At 40.8% G+C, this 12,015-nt stretch overlaps 1 protein-coding gene across 7 annotated transcripts in view; it reads left to right on the forward strand.

Annotated features, from left to right (window-relative positions):
* The window catches only part of LOC129777171 (uncharacterized), a 54,523-nt gene that overhangs the window by 9,663 nt on the left and 32,845 nt on the right, over positions 1-12,015 (forward strand). The window contains exon 7 of one of the 7 annotated variants that reach the window (XM_055783274.1): positions 8,345-9,375. The exons of 5 other annotated variants lie outside the window; for them this stretch is intronic. In XM_055783274.1, coding sequence (XP_055639249.1) covers positions 8,345-8,474 — 130 coding nt within the window. In that variant the 3' untranslated portion in view covers positions 8,475-9,375. Of the gene's footprint in view, positions 1-1,785; positions 2,626-8,344; positions 9,376-12,015 lie in introns of those variants that run through there. One more of the 7 variants, XM_055783275.1, reaches the window with a different exon arrangement.

Genomic DNA, 12,015 nt, shown 5'->3' on the forward strand with positions numbered 1-12,015 from the left:
CTGTTATTTTATATAAGTCGCTTGTTTATACCTTCGGATATTATTCTATAATGCTGTGAAATTTCAGAAACTTGCAAGTATCAAATAACATGTTACATGTTATTTAGTATTGCCTCAAAGAAATCGCACCTCTAGGCATCGTTCGTACAACGTAAACCAAGCGCCAAACAAGCGTTCGCCATAGCATGCATACAGAGCCATACATTGATGGATTGAAACTACTAGGAATATAAACACTTCTCATCATTTTGCGCTATTCTCAAAAGAAACGCTTCTGTTAATATTACTGGCCTCGAAAAAAGTTGCATTACTTTCTCATGCTCGAAAAGTGCAGTTGTCACCCTTAGTGGAGGAAGTTTTGCTACTGGCAAGCGAAACCTAATCACATACAAAATTCCAGAACGACATTTACTTTCTTGGTGACTAAACAAGCGAAATAAACTTTTTTTGTTAATAACAACCTCGAAAACAGTAGCAATGCTTCATTATGATGAATATTAGCGCAAATGCAACCCTAGTTGAAGGCAGTTTTGCGACTGGCTCGCGAACCCAAATAACTTATAACATTCCAGTAAGACATTCAAGATGCTTGGTATTCCCCAAATATTTTTTGGCGCACAACCTTAACGCTTAACGCTTGACGTGCCGAAATCGCCTACTCCGCTGTTATTCGATGCGGTGTCACACTCGCGAAGGCTCGGTTCAGTACGAGCGCTTTTCACTGCACCAACATCGCGTACATCATCTGATGACGCTTGCCTCGAAATTTTATTGCCCCTGGCAATGCGTTCGTTTTTTGCAGGGCTCGAGCCAGTCTTCCTCTTCTTCTTGCTCATCACACACTGTGCGAAGCGTTCAATTTATGACGCGGAAAAAAACACACGATACGAATAACGAACTGGAAAAACCACACGACGATATCCAAGTTGAATTACCACTGGTGGGGTCCAATCTTAGATCGAAGTGCAGCAAAAGCAAAGTGAACTGGATTGCTCAACAGTCCGATGCCGAATGAAAGTTTGCCTTCTTCTTCTTTCTTTGTTTTTAAGAGGCTTTAAACTTTGCAGTTCATTCGCCTCTAATAACAAAGTTTGCCTCAGCGAGATCCACTGTTTATACTCTAGGCAAGTATTCCCCTTCATTCTTCTACTTATCCTTTGTTCACGGAGACTTTAAATCCTACGATTTCCCCTCCGTTGGTCGTCGATAAGTTGCTCGTTATTAACAGCTCTGTTCCGGAAAGCACACAAATGTATGAGAAAATGGAAACGCTTAAAGTTTTCATGAAATTTAACCATTTACAAACCAGGGAATTCTAATGTATAGCATATTAAACAAATCTTACGGTATTTCCGATTCGTTTAGTATGTAAATCGCCAAAATCCGTTCGCGGCAAAAATAGTTATCAACGTTAACATTATTTCAGAAAAACGTGACCTGTTTTCTGATTTGGCACCCTTAATGAAAGACGTAGTTCTACGTAAAGAAAAATATATGAGCGAAATTAAGAATATAGTAAAATTCTTCCATACTATTGAATAAGAATAACTTTGTAAGTAATTCTTATTAATTGTTCGGGCGCAGGCGCGACCCGTCAAATTATTTGCACAATTATCACTCGCTGGAAAACTTAAACTCTTCAAGGGTAGTTCTTAAATGAACTGCTCGTGATAATTGTGACTCAAGAATTCAACGTTATAAGGACGAACGAATGGTGTCTCGATTAATAATAAAAAGTATTTTATTTTTGGATTGGAATTTACACCACTGCGTTCGCACGGGTAGCTGCACCGTCGGAGAGATGCAACTGTACCCCCTTTGCTGTTCTTCTTCTGCTGCTGCTGCTGTGGTTATTATTGCTGCTGCTTACTGCTCGGTGGTCGACGTCAAACTGCACTCTGCACGATGATTTCGGAATATTGCTTGGTGGTGGAATGGAAACTGAACGTGGAGCGCATCGTGCTCGCCACTTTTATAGCGGATTGCATTGTTGCGCATATTCGGTGGGCGTGGTTTAGGTTGCTGAATATTTGTTCGGCACTCGGAGCGTCGGGCGCGAACATTCTCCCCCGGTTGGAAATTATTTTTCAATTTGCAAATATGGTTGTTGATTTTCTTTGTCTTCAATTGGTAAAGGTGCAAGCTTGCTGGTCGTCAGGAAGGTTCCTTGAAGTTGTCATCGGTCACTCAAAATCGTTGTAGGATAGCCGCTGGTCCAGAAGTCCAAGTGTATCGTCGTGAAGTTGTTCTTGCTGCAGAATTCTGAAGTTCTGTGATGAAAGTCGGATTACACGAACGATGAATTGGTTTCAAAACTGTATGATGTGGATGTTTTCTGGACGGATATTCTTCTTCGTTGATTTCTCGACAATGATTCAAATTTTTGTATTTATCGATGACTGGTTTGTATGGCGTTTTTGAATTTTCCCCTTTCGGCTGTCGTTTTTCCAAGAACAGGAAACGTTTCGGAGCAAGTGCGCTGGAGTTTCTCATCTGAGTTTCATCACGTTGATAAATTTGATGAAAATGGTTTCGAATTTTTGACGTAGGACTACGTCTAACCGGAAGATATAGGGGGTGAAATGGAAATCTAGGCACTGAACAAGTAGGAAAAAATGCAAGATTTGGAACGCTTATAACTCGAGCATTTCTCAATAGATCGCTAAGGTTTTTACATCAATTGATAGGAAATATATCTACGCATCTATCATAACGAATAACATTTCATTTTTCTTGAGATAAATAATTGAATAATTGTGAAATATCAAGCATTGTCCAAATGCACTATGTGCCCATTTTTGATTGGTCCATTTTGTGCTCCTCAAATCGTACCGACCAAAACGGGCAACCAGAGCAGCAGCGAAATACAATGAAGCACGATTGGAAAGGAAAAAGAAAAAATATGAACGAAACATTGGTGGCAGTCTCACACATGCGTAATTCTCGAGCCAGCCAGTCAGCTTAAAAATCCCCGCTCCGCTGCCGTAACGATCATTCTCATCCAAACCGTACACCACATCGGCATCACAACACATCAACAAACCAACCCAAGCAGCCATGTATGGACATGGTAAAGGAGGAAAAGTGAAGGGAAAGGCAAAATCCCGATCGAACCGTGTTGATCTGGAGTTCCCCGCAAGGGTAGCTAGGCCGAGCGCGTTAGTACCAGTGCACCAGTCCACCTAGCCGGCGTTATATAGTTTCGGCCGCCGAAGTGATCGAGTTAGCCGGCAAAGCTGCTCGCGACGATAAGAAAACCCGCATTCGGAACAGAACACATTCGGTTCGGTGGACATCAAGACAACAGGCAGTTGCAGCGAGTGGCGAGCGGCAAACGCAATCGCAAAACGGCAGCAGGTAGCAGAAGAAAAAAGTTTGTTCTTTATACAAACGGCCTTGGTGGCAAATCCAGAACAAGGCGGCATCGAGGGCGTTCGAAATGGTTTTTTTTCAAAACCACGAGTACTAAGTTTTCTAAATTGGGACCATTCCATAAAACAAGGCGCTTTTCAGGGCCATTAAACCTTCCATAAAAGAAGGAAATACAGTTCAATGCTTTCTAAAACAATATTCAAAATAATAATAAAACACAAATTGATTTTTTCATAATTTGTTTGCCAGGATATGATGAGTATGTGAATTTGGCAGTTGTTCTGAGCTTATTGATTTTCTCTCAATTCTTAAATTGCTTCTAGATTGAAAGTACAGTAATTTACACTTATCTCGATATTTAGCTAATTGGACGGACCTGTAATGCGACATATTTAGTTGGACATTTTTGTAAACATAGAGTTCGGGGTCCAAATTATGACCCCACATTGAAAGTCGACACTGTACCGCTGTCATCGCAAATGTTCAATTACAGGTTAAAATTACCTCCAATCCGATACTGAGTGGTGGTAATGCGACGTGTCATTGAATGTAATTTACTGTACAACATGTCACAAGCAGGATGGGGAGAAATTTTCCAACTGTGAAAGCTGTGGCGAGTGGCAAACGCAATCGCTAAACAGGAAGGTTTAGCCGAACAAGATGGGGATATCCAGTGATAACAAAACAATAAACTCTTTAGATTAAAGATAATTTTGTGATCCTGAAAAGGACCCTTTTTAGCCTGCATGTGAATCCAACGAGCGAACAAATCGTAATGAATGTATTTTTTTGCCATCGCTGCCTTTTAACGCTCATTCGTTCGTCTCGTTGGACACGCCCCTTTGACTGAGTCTGCCGATTTATCTCTATCCTGTGAGCGTGTACCGCTAGGGTATAAAACGCGCGGACCTCAAAAAAATATCTCATTTTCTTTCAAACCGTAAACCAGTGTGGTTGTACGGCATCGTTTAACATCGCATCGCATCACATCATAAAAAGAAAACAAGCAGCAACGTGGACGTGTGGACGTAACAAAGGAGGACAAGTTAAGGGAAAGGCAAAGTCTCACTCCAACCGTGCAGGTCTCCAGTTCCCAGTTGGTCGCATTCACTGATTGCTCCGCAAGGGTAACTAGGCCGAACGGATTGGTGCCGGAGCACCAGTATACCTAACAGCGATTATAGAGTTTCGGCCGTCGGAGTGCTCGAGTTGGCTTGCAAAGCTGCTCACGACAATCAGAAAACACGCATCAAGAACAGAGCAGCTTCGGTTCGGCGCTCATCAAGGCAACAACTAGTTTCAGCGAGAGGCAAACGCAATCACAAAACGGCAGCAGGTAGAAGAAAGAAAAAGTTTGTTTATACAGACTGCTTTGGTGGCAAAACCAGCCACCGTAAAACACGGCGCTTTTCAGGGCCATTAAACCTTTCAAATAAGAGTTATTAAAAGTTTTTCACAATACCAATACACTATAAGTGACATAATATGACATATAATATAAACTGATTTTTTTTGTTTATACTTGTTCTTGAACTTATTGGTGGTTGGGGTCTTTTAAATTGTTCATTCAGTTTTCACAAACCCATGTATGGTTTCCGAATTAAAAGTGGCTTCAAATTACAACACATTGTATGCAGGATGGCATTAACGAATTTTCTCGGTAGCAAGAACTGCTTTCTTTGGTTGATAACTGATGTTGAAAATTGACTGACGTTACATCTGCATTGCATAGAGAAATAACTAAGGAGCAACACGATGAGCTATGTATTTCCTGCTGCTCTGTTCTTATTTTAAAGGGCTTTAATTCGAAGGTCATCCGTCCCTGTATTTACTGTTGGTTTTTCAGAACGCTTATAGCTCGTTTATTTCTCGAAAGATCGTAGAGTTCGTCTCCAAAACCTCAGTTCTTTTTCATTTTTATTTACTTTGTTTGCGGAGACTACAAATCTTACAATTCATTCGTCTCCGAAACCACAGCTTAAGGTACGGTAATGTGCTCAATAGTGAAATATATGATAGTGAACGAACTGATGACCACCTATGCATTCCCTATCACAGCCAGCCATCATTTTGATTGTACGATATGTGTATACGCCGAAAGATGCCCGACGTTGAACATTTAATAAGTACAAAGCCTTCAGAAAAAAATTAAGAATCAAGTTTGTAAAAAAAACGCAAAAACACAACACCAAAGGTTCTTTTCAGAACCCCCAACATGTTCATAAAGAGTAAACAGTAAACTAATACATTTTTCAGGTAGAGAGGTAGGTATTCACGTAGGAGAAGAAAATAAAACAATATATTTAAAATATATATTTAGCAAAAGCTGTCCCCTTTGTATAGTCCTACGTCACTCCGGTTATGTCACCGACATTACCCACCCGTCTTTTCTACCTTCTAATAACACAGGCTCGGTAATATTCACTGCAACATTAGCACATACTGGATTCGGCAAATCTTCGGTATTTTTGTACGATCCAGCAATGACCCATCCAAATTTGGTCTCGTGTAGTGTAGGCAAGTTATCTGCTAACTGCAGTTGAGCTCTTTGAAGGATTTGGAAAAATAATTCTACCCCGATAATCATATCTACCTCATGCGGACGGTGGAATTCTGGATCAGCTAGTACAATTCCGGACGGGATATTCCAAGGTTCTACGTTCACTCTGGTGATGGGAATTATGCCAGTGATCTTCTCCGTTATTAAGCAATTAATATCGGCTGTAAAATTGCTGCATCTGGATTTGATGTGTACGCCAACTTGATGACGAACATTTGACCTTGATCCTCCTATTCCGATTACTGGTACATTTGCAGGGTGTCTTTGTAAACCTAGTTTCTTAACCATCGATTCTGTCAAAAAGTTCACTTGGGAACCTGAATCGAGTAATGCACGAACCTGATACGTTTGACCATTTCTACCCGTTACGTTCACCATGGCTGTCATTAGGAACACTTGGTTACTTGTCTGCTGGATTGCACTAGAGCATACGGATCGTTCCATAGCGATTGGGTTATAATTAACGTCACTTGGTTCCTTCCTGGATTGGCTTGGATTTTCTTCGATCTGAGTTTGTTGCACATGGAGCAATGTGTGGTGACGTCTTGCACAAATTCCACATGTTTTGGACGATTGACACAACGATACACGATGTCCCTTACGTAGGCAATTAAAGCACAAGTTGGCTTCCCTCACCTTGAATTGTCGCTGTTCTATGCTCAAACTAAGGAACGATGGACACTTGTAGTTTTGATGTTCTTCAATACAAATTTCACATAATACATTTGAGGTTGTTGCAGCATGTGATATACTCATTGGATGATTGGGTGCCTTCATTGAAAATTTGAGGTTGTTATTGTTTGGATTCATTACTTTTGTTGGATTCGCTGACTCGCATCTCTCTAAAACTTGACAATGATCTTTCAGGTATCTGATGGTTTCTTCCAGGTCGGGTAACTCTCCATGCTTTAATGTTTTCTCATAATGTTTACGTGTTTCAGTATCGAGACATCTAGTCAATAAATAGTTTATAATTAGGCTGGAGGTTGAGTCTATGGGTTGATTCATAAATTTCAATCGCTCCACGTGTCGGGCACAGATTTCTAATAAATTTCTCAATTCCTTATAGCCTTCTCTTGACATCACCTTCATAGATAATAATCCATTGATGTGGGTGTCGATGATGACCCTGGGATTCTCAAAACGCTCTACCAGAAGCGACCAGGCTTGTTCATAATTATTATCGTTTATCATTTTCGCACTTACAATGCCTGCTGCTTCATTCACTAAGGCGTTGTTTAAGTAATGCAGCTTGGTCGCGTCGGAGTCTCCACATCTCCCAATGATATCCGTGAAGAGCGCCTTAAACTTGGGCCATCCTTCGTAACTTCCATCAAAAGTCGGTATCGGCGCCTTCAAAGGTTGTTGTTGCACAATGATTTGGGGCATTGCCTGGTTCACACCGGCAACCGCCATTTGGGTTGGAGTGGTTTGAGCTTGGAAAAATTCCATCAATTCGTTGATTTTTACGATAGCATCTGTATGAATAAAATCGAATTCATCGAGCTGCTGGTCTTCTTCTTCTATTTTCCCAAAGGCGATTTGCGAGATAATCTCATTGTGTTTGCACACAAATTCCGAATAGTGCAACTCCAACTTTTTTGAATATGCCTTTATTTGAGCCACGTTAATACGAGATGGATTTGTTAATGATTCGTCGAGCAGCTTCACGATGGCGGTAACGCGCATCTTTATTTGTCCGCGCTGATAAACGAGTTGTTTAATTTGCTCCATGGCTTCACTTCTTGTCATTACTTTTGATTTCGGGGAATGTTCAATTGGCATCACACACGCGAACAAACTTAATCGGTGAAACGTGCACTGTACTGCTACGAAAACTAAACCGGCGGCGACGACTGACGAATCACGGTTAGATTACCACACGCGGATCGATACGAAGTCAATAAAACACGCACTGGCATATACAGCCACGAACAACTGAACGGCGACCGCGACTGAATTTATCGTTAGTTAAATTCAAAACACTCAGATTCATAAAATGGAAAACACTTTTGTCACGTATAGATTACCCTTGTGATTTCCAATTATTTCTTTTCCACTCTACTCGCAAAATTAAAATCTCCTTGGGCGTTGGTCTGCGTCTCGTGGATAGCTGTACTCGCTGGTAATTTCGATGCTTGCTGGATTTTTATTCGCTGGTAAATAACTTCGAAGCTCACTGGTTGGCTGGACTGTTCCTCACAGGATGGAATCCGGTTCGAAGGACCATGTTCGGGCGCAGGCGCGACCCGTCAAATTATTTGCACAATTATCACTCGCTGGAAAACTTAAACTCTTCAAGGGTAGTTCTTAAATGAACTGCTCGTGATAATTGTGACTCAAGAATTTAACGTTATTAGGACGAACGAATGGTGTCTCGATTAATAATAAAAAGTATTTTATTTTTGGTAGCTGCACCGTCGGAGAGATGCAACTGTACCCCCTTTGCTGTTCTTCTTCTGCTGCTGCTGCTGCTTCTGTGGTTATTATTGCTGCTGCTTACTGCTCGGTGGTCGACGTCAAACTGCACTCTGCACGATGATTTCGGAATATTGCTTGGTGGTGGAATGGAAACTGAACGTGGAGCGCTTTTTTTTCACTTAAATTCTTTTTATTTCTTAATTTGGTTTACATTATAATAAAGTACTACATATCAAGTGATCAACCTAGGGTTCTACATCTTTAAGTTGCAATGTCAAGTTTTGTAATGATTTGTATCATACACATTATTCGATTGTTTCATATTCCTATTGTAAAATCATGCCTAAACTTTTCTAGTTTTTTGTTACCTTTTTTTTACCTAAATCTAACTTATAAGATACCCTCCCCAAATTATTTACATTATCCCAACTTACACTACTTATCTAACTGGAAATAAATATATCTACCCAAACCCAAAGCCGTTACCTTGAAAGGTAACGACTATGAAGTCAGGTAGCATACTCATACAGATTTTGTATTATTCCGTGTGTTGAGAGAGCGCAACTCTGTTCAAATTTCATACAATTGTTATTGATAATTTCATCCAAGGATTTAATCCCGGCCAGCTGATGTATCTCCGAATTTCGCGTTCTGGGTGGAGAGTTTAGAATCATACGAAGAATTTTGTTTTGTATGCGTTGAAGTTTTAATTTGTGAGTTGGAGCACAGCACTCCCAAATGGGCATCGCATATGCGATAACTGGAAATATTATTTGTTTGTATACTGCAAGTTTATTCGTTAGAGATAATCGAGAGTATCTATTGATCAGGGGATACAATGACCTGATTAAAATGTTGCATCTTGTGTCTGTTTTGTCAATGTGTGCTCTGAAGGTAAGCTTTCGATCGAAAGTTAGACCCAGATACACTACTTCTGAAGACCATTCAATACTATTGCCATTAAGACTGACTGTTATATTTTGAGGAGGAACAAGCTTTGGAGTGTTCTTGTGGGGAAACAATATAACTTGTGTCTTTGCGGCATTTATGCATATTTTCCAATTATTGAAATATCCAGACAAAGCGTCTAACTCTCTTTGAAGTTTAGATCTTAGTTCTGTGATACTTCTGCCCTTGTAAATGATAGCAGTGTCATCTGCAAATAGTGACAGTTTCCCATCAGATGGGAGTGCGGGAATATCTGAAGTGTAGATATTGAAAAGAATTGGTCCCAAGATGGATCCTTGAGGAACACCTGCATTCACAATGAATTCCTCCGATGAAATATTGTTTATAGAAACATTGAACGCTCTATCAGAAAGATAATTTTTGATAATTTTTATCAAGTATGTAGGAAAACCAAAGTTCTGAAGCTTGTAAATGAGACCATTATGCCAAACATTATCAAATGCTTTTTCAACATCAAGAAGTGCCATGGCAGATGATTTTGAAACTGACTTGTTTCGTTTGATTATGTTGTATACTCTACGAAGCTGGTGAATGGTAGAGTGGCCTTTTCGGAATCCAAACTGCTCATCCAAAAATATATTGTGCTCATCTGCAAAAGCAAGAATGCGCGTTAATATATTTTTTTCGAATACTTTCGAAAATGCTGGGAGAAGGCTAATTGGTCGATAGCTCTTTGAAGAAGAAGGATCTTTTCCGGGTTTTAGTATCGGGATCACTTTTGCCAACTTCCAACTCGAGGGGAAGTAGCCAAGTGATAGACATCTGTTGAAGACAGAAGTCATAATTTCATATAAGTTGTTACTAAGATGTTTCAACTCAATGTTAAATATACTATCGAAGCCGGGGGCCTTCATATTCTTCAACGAGCGTATAACCGAGATAACCTCTGCAGTCGAGATGATTTCATTCTCTTGAGGTACAGAATGAATATTGTCAATAGCCCTTACAGTATCATTCGCCGAAGCTTCAAATGGACTTGTAATGTTCTGGCCAAGATTGTGTGAACTAGCGAAATGGTTGCCAATTGCATTAGCCTTTTCGGCAGGTGTTATCAATCGTTCTGAATTGTCAGGTTGTAGAAGAGGAGGAATAGGATTAGACTTGGTCTTGAGAATTTTAGCGAGCCTCCAAAATGGCTTGGAGTTATTCGGAAGTTTACTTATATCTTTTGCGAATTTTTTGTTACGGAGATCAATCATTCTGGTCTGGATAACCTTGGTTAACTGATTATACTGTCGTTTCCTCTCTCGAATACCAGTACGTTGGTACTGTCTTCGATATAGGTTACGAAGTCTAATCAAATGTTTAGTAATTGGATCAATTTGAACAGAGTCACTCACCTGAATCGTTTCTGGGATGTGGTTTTGGCCAGCCTCAATAACTGCAGTTTGAATATAGCTGACTGTTGTTTCGATATCTTCGGGAGATTCAAGAGGCTGATCGAAATCAATATTGTTGTCGATTAGCTGCTGGAATTCCGCCCAATTCGCACGATGATAGTCTCGTCTACATTGTGGCCTCCTGACTACGACATTCACTCCCAATTCAACCATCACTGGGAAGTGATCCGAACTCATCTCGTTAAGGGCAATAGGATCACCGATGTGGCGATCCATGTTGGTAATGAAGAAATCAATGATGGAATGTACTCCAGAACGAGAAATTCGGGTGGGGGTTGCTGGACTAAGAATCCTGTAGTGCCCACACTGTAGATCATCGTTTAGAGTCACTCCATTTTGATTCCTCCTTTGGTTTCCCCAGGACTGATGTCGAGCATTAATGTCCCCGCCGATAACGTATTTCGACTGCCTTCGTGTTAGCTTGATGATATCGTTTTTAAAAAGCAACGCCGAGCCATCTCTGATTGACGTCTGCTTGGGATAGTAGACCGCAATCACGATAATAGGCCCAATCGATGTTGTGATTTCCGCTCCTATAGCTTCGATGATGTTGAGTTTCAGGCACGGCAAAAGTCGATATCTGATGTTATTTCTGATGGCTAGGGCAACACCTCCTCCACCAGAACTAGTACGATCCATTCTCAATAGACGATAATTCGGAACCCGAAGGTTAACATTCGGTTTAAGATGCGTCTCGGTAATGATAGCTACGTCGATGCTGTTTGTCACTAAGAAGTCAGTGAATTCGATGACCTTACTCTTGAGAGAGCAGGCATTCCAATTAATTAGCCTGAGAGATGACCGATCCATGGTTATAACAAAAGTGTAGCATGACTTGCACTTGTTCCTGTTGGTTGCGACAACTTCTAGTCTGTCGATCTAGTTCAAGAAACAGGGTTGCAAGTTCCTGCATGCTATAAAGCTCCTCAGTAGAAGAGGAATGAGGTGAAGGTTTTGGTGTAGGTGGTAAACCAATAGCTGCAACCTTACTATAGCTCGGTTGCTCCTTTTTTGGCTTTTCGCTAGAAGGGACCGTTTGGGGACGACCTGTAGGAAGTGGAAGAGGAGGAAGAACAGGAATCGTGCGTGAAACCATTGGAGGGAACTCCTTATCAGTAAGTTCTGGAACCTTCTGCCTATTCTGTGTTTTATCAGTAGCTTGCTTCCGGATACGTTTAAAATCCGCACGTTTTGTGCAGCTACGGCTGGTGGCTTGGTGACTTTCGCCACAGTTAACGCACTTGCGAAGTTCTTCCTCTGGAAGGCTGCAAGTACTTGTTAAGTGGTCAGCAG

This window comes from Toxorhynchites rutilus, chromosome 3 (assembly GCF_029784135.1).
Source record: "Toxorhynchites rutilus septentrionalis strain SRP chromosome 3, ASM2978413v1, whole genome shotgun sequence".
NCBI classification, from domain to species: Eukaryota; Metazoa; Arthropoda; class Insecta; order Diptera; family Culicidae; genus Toxorhynchites; species Toxorhynchites rutilus.